The sequence below is a fragment of the Heliangelus exortis genome, chromosome 2, assembly GCF_036169615.1.
Source record: "Heliangelus exortis chromosome 2, bHelExo1.hap1, whole genome shotgun sequence".
Classification (NCBI taxonomy): domain Eukaryota; kingdom Metazoa; phylum Chordata; class Aves; order Apodiformes; family Trochilidae; genus Heliangelus; species Heliangelus exortis.
Window position 1 is genome coordinate 124,201,737 of NC_092423.1, and position 19,268 is coordinate 124,221,004.

General features: G+C 35.9%; 1 protein-coding gene across 2 annotated transcripts; it reads left to right on the top strand.

The window, feature by feature from the left end:
• The first annotated feature begins 367 nt into the window (after positions 1-367).
• LRRCC1 (leucine rich repeat and coiled-coil centrosomal protein 1) lies at positions 368-18,983 on the top strand. 2 transcript variants are annotated; one of them, XM_071737867.1, is made up of 19 exons: positions 368-491; positions 647-852; positions 1,141-1,206; positions 1,904-2,071; positions 3,663-3,832; positions 3,934-4,143; positions 4,929-5,128; positions 6,036-6,216; positions 6,543-6,691; positions 7,828-8,032; positions 10,435-10,574; positions 11,841-12,042; positions 13,025-13,210; positions 13,603-13,777; positions 14,566-14,729; positions 15,598-15,806; positions 15,993-16,130; positions 18,001-18,136; positions 18,703-18,983. In XM_071737867.1, the coding sequence occupies exons 1-19, from the start codon at positions 433-435 to the stop codon at positions 18,823-18,825; spliced, it is 3,087 nt and encodes a 1,028-aa protein (XP_071593968.1). In that variant the 5' UTR covers positions 368-432; the 3' UTR covers positions 18,826-18,983. The 2 variants fall into 2 exon arrangements, with proteins under 2 accessions (XP_071593968.1, XP_071593969.1); XM_071737868.1 differs by lacking the exon at positions 647-852.
• Positions 18,984-19,268: the final 285 nt, after the last annotated feature.

A 19,268-nucleotide genomic window follows, 5' to 3' on the forward strand; every position in this document is an offset into this window, starting at 1 on the left:
TAATGGCCACGAACAGACAGGCACATGAGCAAGTACAGCTGAAGCCCAACTTGCCAGCCCTTCAGTGCACCGGAAAACCCCTCTTTTCACAAAGCAAACGTGCGGTCCCACCGAGGCCAGGCCTGCCTGCGCCAGTGGCAAGCTTCGAGCCACAACGGAGTAAACTCTTAAGACTGGGTCAGCCCTAAAAAAAAAAAAAATTAAAAATAAGTCCCTGAGGAGAAGTCAAAGCAGCCCATGGGCCCAGGCCACGGGTTGTCCTGTCCCCTCAGGCAGGCAGCGGCAGTCAGGGAGGGAGAGGGGCGGGAAGGAAAGCGCGGAAGCAGTGCTGGCGACACTGCTTTGCGTCTCTGCCGTAAAGCGCGGAGCGTCGCCGTTGAGCGGCGAGGGAAGTTTGAAGTGAGGCGGGGACCGGGGCTGGGGCCTAGCGGGATGGCGGGGGTCTGCGATGTCCCCGGGGAGCTCAGCCTCATGGATAAAGGCGTTAAAAGGTGAAGAGGGGCAGGCGGCGCGGGGAGCCGGACTTCTGGGGTACGGGGAGGCCGTGGCGGGGCCGGGGACGCACTGGGTAGAGCGGCCCGGGCATGAAGGTGCCCGGGAACTGAAGGTGCCGTGCTGATGGCGGGTGCCTTTCCTTCCTTCTCAGCTTGTTGGAGGTCTCCCTGAGCTCGGACCTGCACACTCTCAACCTGCACTGTAACCGCATCGCCAGAATCGAAGGGCTCAGCCACCTCCGGAGTCTGCAGCACTTGGATCTGTCATCGAACCAAATCCGCCGGATCGAGGGGCTGAGTTCCCTGGCTAATCTGCGCACCCTAAGCTTGTCCTGTAACCTGATCACGAAAGTAGAGGGTCTGCTGGATTTCTCTTCATTTAGTGACTTAGGAAGCTTTCCTAAGATGTGTTTTAAACTTGCTTCTGGAAGCTATGCATGTAATCAAGACTATACAAAGCTAATATGAGATACTAGCCATATTATAATGTAAATTTTTAAAAGAGTATGTGGTCTCTAAGCTTTATCATAGTAAAATGATAATTTAGAACTGGATTTTGGATTACTTACTTTGCAAGCTTTGATTTGATGAAAGCAGATCAGTCTTATGAAAATCTTAGTGTTTCCTTTGTTTCTTATTCTTTTAGGACTGGAGAAGCTCTTTAATTTAACAATACTGAATTTGTCATATAATCGAATACATGATCTTTCTGGTAAGTGACTTTGGCACGTACAGTGCAATAAAAAGCCTTTGCCTCACTTTACTTTTGAAAAATGTGACCAAATGTATTTTTTGAAGTTTCTGGTAGTTCAGCCAATTCACTGAGTAATGCTGCTAGAGGTGGTAATTGCTGCTGCTCTCAGCTTTCAGTTTGTTCTGGTGTTGTTCTGAACTGGAATTTATTCTCATATGTTTTTCAATGCTGAGCTAGTCCACAGAGAAGTACTATGAATATTTCAAAGTTATTTCCCAAATGGAAAATGCAGTAGTCTCAGAAGGTATTTCTACAGAAATACATTCTACAGAACCAAACTAGACAATCAAGATAGTTTGTAACAGGAAATAAATAAGATTGGTAAGAATTTTTTTAATGAGCTGAATTTTAAAAAAAGAACTTTAAGTAGAATGTTTATTTTACATACTTCTTTAAATAAATGTTAGGTTTTAACTGTTGCCTCTTGTAACTAGCTTAAGTGTTGTACAGAGTGGTAGTGTACAACAGATAATAATATACATTACATTAATAATATACATAATACATAGAGATATAGACCAGAAGTTGCTACATCATTTCCAGTTATGACCTATGATTTACTGAATATTTTTCAGCAAGATGCCATTTCATCTAAACCTGGTAGTCTAAGATCATAGCCAAAATTATTTTGCATTTCTTTTTCTCAAACTTTCAGGACTGCAGTGCCTTCATGGAACCAGACATAAGATCAGCCACATTGACCTACACAGCAATTGTGTAAATGATATCAATCATTTACTTAAGTGCACAAAGGGGCTGCAATGTTTAACAAGTCTGACACTGGAAAAAAATGGAAAAGCCAATCCAGTTTGTCACACAGCAGGTATGGAGCTCATGTTGGGTAGATACTTAGTGCTTTGTAGGTCAGGGGTTTCCCTTAAGCTGTCAGACAGGGAAAACAATGCTTACAAAATGCTTGTAGAATCAGTCATAAACTGACCAGCCTGCAAAAGTCTAAATTCTGTCAAAATTAATTTGTTTTTCACCACCCTCAGCATATGCTCAAAATTGTAACTCATATGTTTTGATAAGGCTCAACTTTTCACATGGTATTTTAAGCTAAGGCAGGGAGATGGACCAGTAGTGATAAGAAAGCATTTCAGAAATGGGAGTAAGGAGGTGTTACTATTAGAAGGTTGGAGATTTTGAAGAATGTACATAAAGATCCTGTGCTAGACAGAGGACAGGCATTGAAAGTAGGTGGTCTTCCACTGGTAGGGACCACAAGGGGAAGATAAGTAATAAGCACTATTAGCCTTTGCTCCTTTTCCCACAGCTTCAGTTACCAGTGGCAGACTGCAAGAGGGTCTTCAGTGTTTTCCTCAAAATAGTAGAGTCTTCATTAGGCAGCATGCAGAGAAGTTGGAGGAATGTGTGTGGGTAAATCACTTTCAGTTTCGTTGCCCTGAGCTTCTGGTTTGGGGGTAGATTTTTTGTGTGTCATTTAAACCTTACAGCCTGTGTTTAAACTTTTGGTGCAGAAACTGTTTGGTTTATTTGTGTGTAAGAAGGGAAATCTCTTACAGGAAGATTGGATGTAGAAGACTGATAACATTTGGGACAGCTCAAAGATAATTTTGGAAGTCTTTAAATGTCAGTCTGTGACTCTTCATGCTTCCTGAAACACTTAAAATTTTATTGCCAGGCACAAAGAGTAGAGCAATAGGAATTACAATAATAAAAAATATCAACTCTATCATAAGGCTGTAACTGGTACAGGTGTAATACGTGTGGAGTTCATGGAAATAAACTCTGAAATAATAGAGGGAAGTCGACTAATGCCTTAAGTAATGTTTGCAGAAGTACCTGTGAACAAGTTTTACAAATGCATGAGGCACCACAAAAGCAGGAACAGGACCAATAAAGCTATCTGGTAACTGAGAAAATTCCACTAGTTTTTTGATCTGTGTTTACATACCTCTTCAGATCTACTTTGGTGGCACTTCCAAAAGTAACTGCAACGTTTAGGAGCCCAAATTCTATTTATTCAAATAAATTTATTGTCAGGACCTTAAAGTTTCAAATGCCTTATTTCACTCTCTTTTCCAACTGTGAAAACTCTGTGAGTCACTATAAAAGAATGAAGTTATCTAAGTCTCTCAGAACTTGCTTTTCCATTATCTTTGCCTATCCTTACACTTGATACAACTGTTTGGCTGCAGTGGGCTGATGCTAAAAGGTTGTGCAATAGCAATGAGCTGATGATGGCTGGAAAACCTGTGTAGACCAGCAGGCAGCTTCTCTGTTTATTTGTCATATTTGTTTGTCTGTTGAAAACCTTATGCGTGGGGACAGGTGGGACACTTGAACTCGCCAAAAATGCAACAAATAGTTTGAAATGACAGGGTATGTAAAATGCACTAGACATCTCTTTCAAATACTGATTTCAGTTAAAATGTGTTCTTTTTCCCAAGGTTACAGAGAAACTGTTCTTCAGGCCTTGCCCCAGCTAACAGCTCTAGATGGAAGAAATACTACTGGTGAACCAGTGGAATTGGCAGAAAAAAACAGTTCAGATTTACAGTGTTTAGAAGACATTCTGGGCTGTTTGGTTTCATCCAGGTGTCCCTCATCCAGAGATCAGGTGCACTAGTTTTCGTGTAGTGATTTTTAAACCCAACACTTTTTATTTTTATATTGCACACAGCTCATTAATGCTTAAAAGTTTGTCTTTTCTATTAATAGAACTGTGCTACCTTACCAGTGGTGACACCACATATTGACCAGGTGTTAGCCCATTTTCATCAACGTACAAGAATGCAAGTTCAGAGTGCCATCAGCTCCTCTACAGAGCTTGTCTCATCTTCAGAAACAGAGAAGCCTGAACTTGATAAAATATTCAGTGAAATAAGAATTAAAAAAATAGAAGATCAAATTTCACAAATACTGCAAAAGGTATTTTTTTTCCCCAGTGATTGTGCAGCAAGTTTTGTTTGTGAAATGAGGTGTCCCTTTTGATAATGCAAGAGTTTGCTGGGAGGCACTGGGTTATTTCTACTGGTGTGAATGTGCTGACTTCATACTAATGCATATTTAAGCATTTTTAGAAACTGGGAATAAATTAAAAGTGAGTCTTTAAATCAGAAGATTGCACTTTGAATCACAAAAACTCTTGCACTATATAAAAAACATGGTTCTAGTCCCTTATATTATTATCTGACTATATTATATTTGATAGAAAATTGTTTTGATTTGTACCCTGAAGCCATCAATATACCTGAGTAAAATATGGAAAGGAGTAAAAAATCTGGATTACAGAGTTGGTGAAAATTATTTTTTCTAATGAGTAAGTGGGGTTGTTCTGACTGTTTGTCGGGTGTGGTTTTGTAACAGTTTGTGGTGTATCTTGCATGTTTGTAGGGCTTTTTTGGTTTTAAGTGCTGTATTTGTTTTACATTTTGCACCAAGCTTCTATGCCTAACGAGTTTAACCAAACTTCAGATATTTCAGAAATACACAACTATGTGTTCTCAAGTATACTGTTACATTTGGTTCATTTTTTCTTTAAAATAACAAAATGTTTTAGCAGGGAGGGAAGGGATAGATTGGAAGCAATCATTTACTTCTCTGTCAAAGTTGCTTTTAATTGTTATCTTTTTAAAAATAACACCTGAATAAGGTTGGAAAGTAGCTAACTAGAAACTGTAAAATGTTAATGTCAAAATTCTATCTGTTCTTAGGTATCTGATACCTCAAGACAGGAAGCTCCTCCAAATGTTCTTAAAGCTAAGAGAGACATAGATCCAACTTCTGAGAGTGAAAATGACAGTGGGAAAGAGAACAGAAAGGTGGTGAAAAGAAGCAAGATCCCTACTTACCGCAGAACTACCTTATCTACAAGGTGTCAGGCAACTCATCTGAAGAATAAAATAACTGACAGGTATCCCAAGGTTTGCCATATGAAGCCAAAATGAATTCAGCTGAATATTGTGAGAGTGAACATAGTTTGACTTGAAACATTTTGCTGAAAGGAGTAGGTTGGGTAAATTTGCTCTCTTACTAATGCTCTAAAAATTATTATCACTGAGGCTTCATAACAAATCTATTGATTAGAAGAACAATTTTCTTAAATTTTAGAGATGTTCCTCCCCAGAATAGAGGTATTTGTCATTTGGATCTGCTTATTAGTGTTTAATATACAGATTCTTTTTTTCTTAATACAACATATATAACCTTTCTGCACCCTAGTTTTTCTGTATTTATCTTTCATGTAGTTGGATATTATTTGAAACATTTTGAAGCTCACGCTTCACTCAGTCATTTCCCTATACGAGCATTTTCTGTCTTCAGGTGAAAAGCAAATTGAACTTAAGTTTCAAAAATAAACTTATCCAGAATTCTGGTAACTTGAATATTCATTTTTCTTTTATTCTCCACAAGCAAGAGATCTCAGTAAAATTAAAAAATAAAAGATTCATGGTGTCAGAACAGTGGTCAACAATAGAACTGTGCGTAGCTTGTGATGAAACTGAGGGTGCCATACTGATCTGTTTTATATAGTACATAGATTTGTAGATTATTTCAATTTGAATATATTAGTTTCTTCAGTCACTGCAGCTTTACAGCTATTCTGCTTTTCTAAATTTTTTTCGTATCTGTGTGATCAAAATATGTTCTTCATATAGCATCTACATTTTTTGAACCCTGTACAATTTAGCTTCTCAACAGAACTGTGAACTTTTGTATAAAAATTTACAGTTTTGTAAAAACCTGTAGAAGTATTTGAATCCTGTTACTGATTAGACACTGCATATTCTCAAATATACCATGGTGACTTGCTTTTGTAGGGAACAGAAGAAGAGTCCATCAAAGTGTCCACAGTCCAGTCAGAAAGACTCTCATCTTGATTCATCAGCAGATACTCAAGACTTGGATGTAGTAGGAAGAAAAATTGAAATAGTGACTGTAAGACAGAGCAATGCAGAAAAAGTAGAAGAAATTACTTCTACGGAGGAATCAACATACCGAGTATGTTTTATATCATCTCAAGTTAAATATGAATATCTTCACCTGAAGCCAAGCATAGGTCTCCTGCTGATACTTTAAAATTGAAGGTGCAAAACAGTTTCGTGTAGGTAGTGTAAAAAACTAGTGGAGTTCTGGTAGTGTCAGCTGGAAGAGTTTTTATTTTATTTCACTGTTATGGGAAGTTTCGGCCTGATTGCTTGCACTTTCCTGTGTCATCCATGAATTCCAGAAAGAAAAAAAAATGTTCTATAATTATGAATGTAATTTAATGTTTTGCTACATTTGAATGCTTCCTAATAAGTTCATGCTTACACATTCTTGCTAAGGCACTGATTCAGGAGCTGGATCAGGAGAAGGAGAGGAGGTGGAAAGCAGAGCAAGCAGAGAAGAAGTTAGCAGAGCATGTACGAGAGCTACAGAGACATGCAAAAGAAGAAAAGAATATTCAGACTATGGCTGTATACACTGCAGGCAGGTAGGAATACAGAATGCTATCGTGTAAGAGTTTTGGGTTTTTACATATAAGACAATTCAATTTGTAGTCTTTAAAAGTGAGAACAGTTTTAAACAATGTACTTGGAAAATAATGCATCGAGAAATATTGATAGTTTCTCTCAGTATTACCTAATAAAATACCTTTCTGCAGCTCTGTAGCTTTCTTCCTGTGCTTGCCTCAGAGCAGTAATGTCACTTACCTCAATTTCTAGCCATGACTTTTCACACAATCTGTATAATTGTATTTTCTCTCTCAGCACAAGCTCTAGTTGCTGTCTCATATCATACTCTAAGTTAAGTTTCCAAATCCAATGTCCCTTTCCTCCTATACATACAGGTGTCTCTCTGTTCTGTTTTTTTCCCTGGGCAGTGCACTTGAACAAGGATGTTTCTGACAAGCCAGAGTTGGTCAGTAGACAATATGTTGTGCAGGTCAGGTCTAGCATGTCTTCATCTAGACTACTACCCTCATCCTTCTGAGTGCTGAACTTTTTAAAAAAATTGTCACTTCTAACAAAGCATTGTTTGTCATCTGTGTTCAATGATTCTGCTCTGCTTGCTTTTTCTTCATTTTATTTCTCAAAGATGTATATTCTTTCTTGTAAGGAAGAAACAAGCCATGTACTTCCTGAGTTACCATCCATGACTGATAATATCCCCTCTCCCCTTTTTTTTTTCCTTTGTTTGTTTGCTTTTGTTTTAGGTTCACTTTCCACCTTTATTTGTCACCACATTGAATAAAAGGCTTACCGTGTTTCTCTCTTTTGAGATAGACTCTATATCAAAAAAAATTCTGAAGAAAATTATTAAATTACAAATTGATACTGTATATTTTACTTTTATATAAAGCAAAATGATACAGAAAGAGACCTATCTATGAGGCTCTCTTCAGATCAATTTCTCTTAAAATGAACCTCCATATAGTAATGCTACAGATTACTTCAGTAATATTTTACATATTTTTAAAACAATTTTACATGACAGTGGTGTAAACACTAAAACTCAGGAAATAACAAGATATGGTGCTACAACACTTACTAACTTTTTTGCAATGTCTGTGGCATAAAACTAAACACTAAAATGTTTGTAGTACAACTTTATTGCATTTTTTCTCAGGTTAAAAGAACTGATACTGAAGGAGAGAGATGCTAAAGCAAGACTGCAAGCAGATGTCCACCAGTTAAAAAGTGAAACTGAAAGACTGACTAATGAGTTAAATCGGGCAAAAAATAAAGAAGTGGAACATCAGAAGGCCATGCAAGCTTTAGAAGAAACGCTGTCCAAGATGGAGACACAGAGATTGCAGCAAAGAACAATAGAGGTAAGTATTTTTCAAAAGTAAATAATGTGATGACAACAGAATGGCTACTATAGTCCTATATACTAAGAAACACTAGATTTTACAAGCCACAAGTCTTGAGTTTTCCACAATAGAAGCTGGTGCTTTTTTCTTATATCTCAGTAGTTAATAAGAAGTATGCATGTCAATTGTCAATAAATGCCTTTTTTTAAATGGGAGTATGTCTTGTGATGCAGTCTCAAGATAAAGGAAAACAAGTCCTATGTAATTAACACTGAGTTGATATTTTCTGAAAATATACGGTAACAAAGACATTTTTTTTTTAATTGTTGCTGGAATCAACAAAGATCTGATTAACTGAATAGAAATCTGGTGGTTGTTTTACTACCTAAAAAATTAGATGCTTTTAATTGCAACCAGAGCAAAACAGTAATTGCTGAAAGCTTATTTTAAAGATCCTGGTTGTTTGGGGATTTTTCATTTGTTTGTCTGGCATTTCTGTGTTTTGTTTTTAGAACTGGAGATGGTCTTGGTTTTAGAGGCACTTTATACTGAGCAAAGATACATAAGAGCAAAATGCTTGGCCAGATACTGTCACTCTTTCTGACTTAATAATTAATTGGTGAATTTTCAGTGGCCCAATGCTCTGTCCTCCAGTATCTATTCCTACTGTTTGATTATATTCCTATATCAGCACCATTAGGTGTCACTAAATGCATCTACTTAGAGAAAATGAATCTTAATAGATCTACCCTGAAAAGTCTGAATTGCTAGTATGGTGCTCTTGAACATGTTGTGGCTTAGATACCCTGAAGAAATTGGGGAGTGTGCTGACAGCACAACTGCAAGTGCTATTCAAGCTATAGATCAGCCCCCTTCCACTTCAGGTTCCTGTTCCCACCTGAGTGGGTCTTCCATTTTCTTCCTTACCTGCAAATAGCCTGGGGCTACTATGGATCTAGAAGTGGCCCCCAATTTAGATCACTTACCCACTTGTCTCTGAAACGTATTAAGTGATTTACAGAAGAGGACACTGGTATTTTTTTTTCCTTTTTCCTGTAAAAAAGAAAATACCTTCCTGGTGTATAAGATTTTTATTTTTCCTTTGAGTTAGTGGAAATAAATAATCTCTTCTGTTAGTAGTAGCATTGGTTTTATTAACAGTTAAACTTGAAGGGAAGGTCTTTGTTCCTGTCTTTAAGATTCTTTGGCAAAATCCTCATTAATAATCACGCTTAAAAAATAGTCATGATGCTCTAGAAAGTAGCTTCTCTTTTTTGAATGTTCATATTTAATATACCTTTGGCCTATTTTATCTACTGTGAGATTAATGAATTCTAGAATATTTTCTAGAGCTTCCTCATAGTACACATTGGCAGAAAACTTCAGTGGTAAATTAGGGTACACTACGTAGTTACTATTTAAGGATTTCAGTCAACATTACTAGGTTGTTTCTTTAAGGGATTCAAGATACTATGCATATAAATGTGTACCCTCTTTTCTAGCAGTCTCTAAATGTGCATGTGTTTCACTTGAAACTTTTAAGTCCTTTAATTTAGGAGAGAATTGTGTCACTTCATCCACAAAACAACAAACATAAGGGACGTTGTAGGACAAGATAAATGTAAACAATTTTTTTATTTGTCAGTGCAGGATATTCCTTGCAGCTGTTCCTTAATTTTTTTATTTTTCGTTTTTATTGATCAAAAAGTTAGAAAAGACAGCTTTGTATGTAAAAAACTTCACATTATAAAATAAAAAGTTTGCATCAAGTGGAAAAATTGACATAAGCCACTATGTTTATACTGATTCTTTGTTTTTCTTAAAATTATTAGAAAACAGCTCTGTTCAACAACTTTATACTGTAAAACTTAAAGATACAGATTTTTGTAACTGGAGTGCTTAAAAAAATTACGTTGAACTAACCTGAAAAATTATTGTTTGAAACTAATGCACATATTACAATGCAAGACTCTGCAACTGTGGAAATAATTCTTTCAATATGCCTGTCCCAACTCTGATTGATGCAAGTTCTTTATTAAAGTGTTTTTAGTTCTTAATGAAAGTTGCATTTTTTGTAAGTTAAGCTGAGACTTAATGTTAAGCATCCAGTCTTACATTTCTGCAAGTGTGACAAAATATGTTAAGTTTAAAGAAAAATAAAAAAAAAACAAATAAAACAATAACAACAAAAAAACAAAACAAAAGAAAAAAACCCCACCACAATGTCCTTCTCTTGGGCTGGCTATCATAACAAAATTCTGTAAAATATTGTGAATATATTGTGAAAAATACTGACAGTTGTGAAGCATTGCATAAAAATAATGACCCCCAGACAGAAATAGACAAAGCTATAATAAAATAGAAGACATGAAGATTACAGTTTTAAGAGAATCTTGTTCCTCTCTCTGAATTCTACTCAGATGAAGCAGGTGCAGGAAGCAGAGCTGAAAGCATCAGCAAATGAAAGAGAAGTGCAGTTACTTCGTATATCCTTTCGACAACAGAAGGAGAAGGTAAAACAACTACATGAACTTCTTGTATTAAGAGAGCAGGAGCAAAGGTATGGGGTCTTCTGCTTTCTTTTCACCAGTTAATAGAGATGCTAGTGCTAAATATGTGCATTCTGCCAAGTGCGGCTGTGGTTTTCTTTGAGGGTTTTTTAATGAGAGAGCTGGTATCTTTAAAAATGTAGATGTCTTCCTGCCATGGTCCTGCTCATTTAGGAGTATCTTAATATCTAGTAAATTCCTGACTCAAAAGTCCACGTAGGTAGCTGTGTTCTTATTGGTTTATATGTACTAGGTTCTTGTCTTATTATATGGCTGAACTTTTTGTTTTTAAATAATTGATCTTTAATCCAGGAAATAATCAGATAAAGTCTCATTCAAATTATTCACTGAAGTTCTGCATATCCTACAGTAACACAGTGCTCAAAAAAAAGTCAGCTTCTACAATATTGTGCTTTAGAGTGGGCAAGTGGCTTTGTTGGCTATTTTACTCTTCTCTAAAAATGTCCTTTTTTTGTGGAAAATGCTCAAATGTAAATCTCTGCTGTTTAGCTAATACAATCAAATATGCCTATAAACTAAAGCAAGGAGTAGTGTGTATTGTACTAGCATTATGAGGGAGGCTATAAATAAGATATGCTGATTTCACTTGCTGAATTTTATAAGGATAAATGTATTCAAATACCAAGATAACTGCAGTTTAGATGGGAAGAATCTGGTAGCTATGTTTTGAAGGCTTCATTTATTATCTTGTAAATCCCCAAAAGATGTAATTGAAGGACAGAACATATGTTTTGTGTTTCTGCTTTACAGCAGATAAACAGAATAGACTTGGAAGTACGGGATAATTCTGCTTCAACATTCTCCTCTAGGGGTACTCCCAGACAGGAAGGAGTTTTGTCCTGGAACCCTTTAGGTACCCATTGCTGCTGCTTTTAATGTTTTGTGTCTGAAGAAGCAACAGTTGTTCGGTGAGGGTGAAAAGAATGACTGTAAAAGAGGCTATCTGGCTGCACTTTTCCCAGTTCCTGTACCTTCCAAATCTTTGTTAACAGCAAAGCAAACAAAAGCTCCCTAACAGGCAAAAAGCAACTAAACATTTTTTACCAAAGTTTGAATTCAAAAGTAAGGTTATTTCTTTGGATGTGTTAACCATAGTCAATACTCTTCCATCCCAGGGCCATTGTCACAGAAGAAAATCTGTTTATGAAACTAAGAAATTTATCCACATTTATTTTAAGAAATACTGAGGTAATCAGTTGAAGTAGCACTGTGAGATACTGCAGCTTTTGTTTTAAGGATATGTTTGGCCACTTTAGGAAAGAACGTGAAACCCGAGTTGCTTTAAATGGACCTGAATTTCAAGATGCCTTGTCAAAAGAAGTGGCTAAAGAGCAACAGAGGCATGAACAGCATGTTAGAGAATTTCAGGAGAAAATTAAGATGTTAAAACAGAAGTATACAGAGTTAGAAGATGAATTTCGTTTAGCTTTAACTATTGAAGCAAAAAGATTTAAAGAGGTAAGAGACCACTTCATTGCAGACTAGGTGGAGTTGTAGTTCTTATAAATGTGTTGGGGGAGGGGGGTTGTTCATTTCTGTTGTTTGTGGGTTGGTGGTTTTTCATGATGCTTGAGGTTTCTGTTGCAAGGATCCATCTACAGATATTGGTAGTAAGAGTTGAAATGTCAATTTTATAACATAAAAACTAAATGCCAAGTCAGCACTCAAAAAACCCAGCATTTTAATTCATAAGTTAAAGTTTACTGAAATAAATTAGAAAAGCTTCTATCTGATGGTATTTATTTCTCTTAAAAGATGTTGAGCTTCTATGAGAAAATATTCAGCTATTGTAAAAACTTAAGATGTTTTGATAAGGTGTCACCATTGTGGTTACATATGCAGGAGTGTATTTAGTAATAAAGTTCCCTGGTGTTTAACTTCTCAGTTTTGAATTTTGGATATGCATCTCAAATAGAAATTTAGAACTTGCTTACTAAATTCCCTAGATAACCTATAATGTGAACACTAGCCACAGAATTAAAGTGAAATAAAGCTTTAAATGCTTCACTTTTTTTCTTCATCTTAAAGCACCTGTATACATGGGAGAAGAGGGCAAAGAAAAGACTGTGTTTTCTCATGCTTCATATCTTTTGCTTGCAAGGAAAAAAAAATTATGTTCTTTTTTCCAGATTTTAAAGTTAATCTTAACAATGAGATTAAAAGAAGGTATTGTTTTCATGTGCTAAGCTATAGTTTTTCTTCTCTGTTTGCCATGAAAACAAATATCTACTAATTTGTAGCTGAGAAGAACCAGTTTATTAGTTGAAGTATTAGCAACAGACTGGTAGAAAAATAGTTGCAGATGTTTGCTAATTACACATACTTTTGATTAACTTCAATTTATTCCTTTATTTGAAATTCAAATGTCACTTGTGTGTATGTAGACACTTGTTCCAAATGTTAGCAATTTTTCAAGTCATCTTGTCTTACAAAACTTCAGGTAAAAGAAGATTTTGAAAATGTTGCAGCTGATCTAGTTGAACATAAACAAGCTCTGCATGAGTTTGAACAAAGGGAAAAAGAGATGACAAGCTTGATCCAAGACCTGACAAGCATTGTGGAAGAACAGAAAGCAAAGATTGCAGAATTAACAAAATCAAATGAAGAAGCAACAACAAACCTGAAGGTACTTGTTTCAAAACATTTCAACTACATATGATATATATGGCATGAAGGAAAAAGGAAATTGCAGAAATAATCAAGTGTACAGTTATTGCCAGCTCAGAGTTGTATAAAATTAGTAGTCTTAGTCATTCTCTACTGGTTGTCTAATTTAATTTAAGGTGAAATCAGCTTATAGTTTTCTGGGATTGCAGTATGTCTATTTGAAGCAAAAAATTGTGTTTCATGACTGGGAAGAGATGCAGATAAAAGCTCTGTATGCAAACAGAATATTCCTCAGTTAACTTAATTCACTGTTCATCAGTATTATATTCCTAGCTGCCTAGTATTTATTTGACATCTTGAATACTTGTTTTAAAGGATCTTACTGTCTTCTTCCAATGATCTTTCATGCAGTGTAAAACTGAGGAACTTGAAACTGTGACTGAGGAGGACAAGAGGAAGGCTGTTCAACTTGAACTTCTGAAAAAGGAAAATGGAAAACTCGTTTCTCAGTTGACAGCCCAGGAATCTGTGATTGATGGGTTAAAAATGGAAAGAAAAATATGGGGGCAAGAGTTGGCACAACAAGGTAAATTTTTTTTCTTTTGCAGAAAAAATTATGGAGTTCAAAGTCCTATCTTTCAAATAAACACTCCAGTATAGTTGTAATCATGGCAGGGTTTCTGGGTGCTTTGTTGATCTTAGCTAGTTGTAAAGATAATGTGCAAAAATAAAGCCGTGATGTGGAGGCCATTATAGGAACTTCAGCAGTTGTGGGAGTTAGTACAATTTTGTCTTTTTTACCAAAATGTCAAAACACTATAATGTTAAACAAAGAAATTTTAAATACAAAACTAGCAATACAAGGATTTGTAAGTAGTGTTGTATAGTGCTGCTTCTCTGTCAGTTAAGTCTAATGTGAAAATTTCAGTATGTATCTTAAAAAAAAAAAAAAAAAGAAAACGTTGTGTAAAATACCTGGTGGAAAAAGCTTAGGCTTTTTTACTTTTGCCCTGATTCATATGACTTGGCACCACCTTGTGGGCTCTTTGAGACTGACTCAGTCTGTAATAATCACTATTGACGTTTATCAGAGAAGTTTGCAAGGAATTTTTATTCAGAAATATATATAAATATTTGTTTATATATATATATGCACACACATATATACACACAGAAATACCAACCTTAAGTTCTACATTTCCTCTTAAGTGTTACATACCTGCAGATGAAAGCCCTACAGCGTTTCTGGTGGGTGAAACAGTCATGTTTGCTTTTTAAGGTGGTTCTTCCCTCCCAGTCCCCAACCCCCTGGCGTTATACAGCTTGAAGTCTTCTGTAAAATATGCTGTATTCTGAATATCCTGTTTTATCTAGGAGCTCATCTTGCTCAAGATCGGGGAAAACTGGAGGCAAAAATTGAAGTTTTAACAAATGAGATTGAGATGTTAAAAAAGCAAAAGGAGCAGGACAGTGATACTATAAAAATTAAAAACAAAATAGTGGACGATCAGACTGAAACAATTAGGAGATTAAAAGAAGTAAGTGCCATGTCTGAAAATTTTTGTCCTTAGCTAAAATTAAGTCTTGCAGTGAAAGTTATTGTAAAAGCAGAAATGAAAGCTGGCTTTGTACTCTCTAGTTTTACCAACTCAGAAAACACAATCTGTATATTAGTGGAAATACATTTTCTTGAGAGGAAGAGTGCCTTGTGGTAATCTGATGTGCACAAATAATACTTTCCATCTGTCATTGAACTATATTTATGTGAAGACTTTCTTCTCTTTTCTTCGTTTCAAGTTATTCTGGATACTGATTTTGAGAGAGGAAAAAAATATGCTATAAGCATAATTCCTCCTGTGTGTTCAAAAGAAAAGGAAAAAAAAAACTAAAGTTTGTTTCAGGTTCATTTTACAACATAGTCTTCTGTTCCTGTAAATCAGTATTTTATTTTAATAGTGTTACTATGTTTTGTTCTGTTAATTTCATTCATCTCATTCTGAGACCTAAGACTTTAGCTTAATAATTAGAGAAAAATTTGATGGTATGTTGTCAGTCAGGGTTAGATACATTACTTCTTAAACTACATAGCCACATAACAACATGAGCTCAGTGATTTCTGTATGTAGAGTATGTTGTTGTATTCGAGCTCCAAATAAGGTCTTTATTGTTTTCTATTTCAGATTTGTTTTGATTGTGTATTTTACTTAATTCTGACTTCAGGTAAAAGTAATCTAACTGCCTGTCACCTTACAAGTATCTTTCTTAAGATAATGCATTTAGAAGAGTAAACTTGCACATGTTCAGTTCTACTTTATTCCATCATAGACTAAACAAATACTCTTTAAGGGTAACAATAATGTTAAAATGAAGGGAGTCTCTGTGTTCTAAAATATTTATCCTCTAAAGGGCTTACAAGAAAAAGATAAACAAATGAGAAAACAGCAGGAAGAAAACCTGGAAGCTCAGAAATTTTGTCAAGTACAGTTGGATGAAAAAGCTGCTGAATTTGAAGAGCTAATGGAAAAATTAGAAAGGGAAAACAGAAGGAAAAGGGAATTAAAACAGCTGTTAGAAGAGAAAGAAGCAGAACTTGATGACATTAAGAATGCACACAGGTAATACAAAGGGGCAGTAATTCTTTGGGGTAACAATAGTATGCCACACTGCTATAAAGTTGTTTTGTGTTTAGAGAGTACTTGCCTGCCATCAGAACCCAGGGAAACCTGGAAAAATTGAAACTTCTTCTGCCCTCCTAAGGAGTGATATTCACTATGTTGATTGTAAATATGTGTGTTTTTCAGTGCACTAAAAAAGAAGTGGCAAGGTAAAGGAGAGCTATTAAGCCAGCTGGAGGTGCAAGTTAAACGAATGAAGGAGAACTTTGATATTAAAGAGAAGCAGCTGATTGAAGATAGAAATAAAAGTCTTCAAACTCAGAGGTGAAAACCTTAGTAGTTTATATTGTGGCTGCTCAGTTACTATAGAGTTTCACTGTAAATAGGTATACAAAAATGTTTGACTGTATAGTGAAAGGTTGTGTAATACCTTTCTAAGTACTTGGTGAGACTGGTTGCTGCAGGCTGTGTGTGCAAAGAAGTAATTCTTGCTGTATGAGTGACTTTGTGGAACTAGCATTGAGATACAGCATTTGTCCTTTAAACTTCTTAACTTTAGTTGCCATTTTCTTTGAAAATAACTGGAGCCTACATTCATTCAGCCCTAGTAAGCCCATTTCCCCAGAGTGCTTTTGGTGTCTCTGTGAGGAGCCTCCACATAACCCTGGTGTGACAGGGACACTGGATACAGTGACTTCACCTGCTGGCTGGACTCATGCAGTGAAGAGCTTTGTGCACCTGAGGCACAGTATTGTAGGATATGGCCATTTCCTTGAGCATGAACCTGTCAACCTTCCAGCTTGTGACCAGGACAAATTGGTTGCAAAGCACGGGTCAGGCCAAGCAATGATGGCTCACGTTTGGGCTTATAGGAGTGGTCACAGTGCTTCACTAAGGTCTGTTCAGGATGATGAAAATAGCTTGTGTGCCTGGTTTTTTTTTTTGTATATTTATTGTATGCAGCTATAGTTGAGATCCTCAGTACTTATCACAACCTAGGTCCAAACATTAATAGTAATAAATATTTCATTGTATGACAGACAAGACTGTTCATGAGTTATCTGTCATTCTCTTCCCATAGAAGTAGCAATAGGTTTCTAATTTCTTTTTATTGTTTGTCTTGTACTGTCAATATTTTTGAGCATAATAACTATGAGATGATACAGAAACAAATACTTATAAAACCAGGAAGTGGTCAGGGACTTAAATGATGCTCAGTTATTTCATATGCATCTGGCATTGTGTAGAAGTATGGTGGAGCTTAGATTGTTACTATGATTTTTACTTTATGCTTTGGCCTCTTTACTTCCTTCCTCCCAATTATTCTTAAGAAAACATTACCTAGTTAATAAGATTGCATATTTATCTAGGAGGGATAACCACATTTACTGAAGGAATAAGCTAGTATGACTAAGGGTTTTCTTACATTTTAAATTAAGTGCTGTTATTAATTATACTGGCACTATACTTTTGAAGAAGCTCATCTGATTAATAAATAAAATACCTTGATGGTTATGGCTGATTTAAGGAAATAAAAACTCAAACAAGCAAAAATCCCTAACAAACAAACAACCCAACCCCCACAAACAATCAGCAGTGCTAGGTTTTGGAACTGTTGGAAGAACAGTAATGAAATTGAAATTTTGTCCCAAATAGTTCTTTTGTTTGAAAATTTTGGTGTGATTTAATTGTATAGTGAAATAAGTTGCCTTGCTTTATGTTGCTACATAATTCAGAATTATCCCCTACAAGTAAAAGGTGCTTGGAGTCAAGGAAATACTTCTCTGCTGTGACACAAACACTCTTCTGTTTCAGTGACACAGGCTTATACAGGATATTCACAGGATCTTACAGTTCAGACATTGACTTTTCAGAAAACAAAAGCATGATAAGTAGATGGTTGAAAACAGGTGGAGTTCTTACCCATGTTGACAGCAGCAAGCCCTAATCTTCATATTCTTTGCTAGTGATTAAATGCTTCTGCTAAGTGGAATGTCAGAGCCCTAAACACAGTGCATGACACTGGAACACGCAGTTGAGAAAACAGAACATCTTCCAAAGCTAGATATTGAAATCATTGTCTTTGTGTCTGTGTTGTTAAAACCTTATCAAAGGCAGAACTGGGCAAAGCAAAATACCTCTGTTGTTTGCAGGAGTGTGATTTTTTTTTTTCCTTGTATTTGTAATTTTTTAGAATTGCAGTGGAAAAGCTTAATGAAATGGAAGATGCTTTTAGAAAACAACTGGATTCAATGTTAGCAGCTCATCAGGATGAACTATTGCAGCTAGCAAGTGAAAAGGAAAAACAAATTGAAGCAGCAAATGAAAAGGTAATTTTAATACTAAATTTATATTTTAATTGTATTTGCATTTCTACTCTACAGCAACTACAGCATACACTATTTATATCTAGCTGGCCCATCTCTGCATAGAAGCAACCCTGGTTTAGTACTCAGTCTTTGCACAGCAAGAAAATCTCTAGTACTATCATGAGGTTCTGTATGCAAACAAAGTAAAGTTCCATGCTATGTAGCTGTTACAAGTTGATAACTAAACATCCCTTACCTATACAGCCAAGAATAATTTTGGCAATTATTTTGGCAGATAATCCATTGAACTCCCTTGTGCCAATGTTAAAAGTTACTGCCATCCAGTGCATACTGCCTTGGTGTGTTTTTCTGCTTAGTAGGGATTTTGGTTCTGATACACTACCTGCTATCTCCTAGCAAATCAATACCTTTTTTAAAAGAAAATTCTTCTATTGTCAGGGGCTTATTTAAGCATAAGTATATAGCATGTGCATTGCTTATCAGCATTAAAAATTGCCAGAATTATATGGGTTTAGGCATGCTGAGGAAAAGCAAGAATTCTGTTTGATCTCTTTGTGCTCTTTCAGGTTTACTATGTTGAGGAGGAAATGCGGCAGCTTCTGGAGGAAACAGCACACAACAAAAAGGCCCTGGAAAATAAAATAAGGAGACTTACACATGCACTGAATGATATTCAACAAGATCTTTGATTACTGTCTACAGTGATAAGTGTATCATACAAACTTAAGCAAATACACTACAATGCACTTTTTTGTTTTCTAGAAAATTTTGTGATATCCTTTTCTGGTTCAGGAATCAGATGTAAATACTTATACACTGATTTCATAATAAATTTATTTATAATTCCTGGTTATTTTTAACCACTTTGTCAAAATGGGACAAAACACATCTGTAGATGCAATGAGTGATAGGAAGTTAAGTGTGCTTAATAGGAGGGAAGAGTTTGAAGCTTTCCTTCACAGGGGTAAAGATTATTGTAATGAAAGGTCCAAGAATTAACCTGAACATAGAATCATAGAATGCCAGGTAGGAAAGGGACCTCAAGGATTATCTGATCCAATCTTTCTAGGTTTGAACATGATTTAACTGCTGTTAACTTGAGTCTTACAGATGTTCAGTGTTGAGGAGTCTA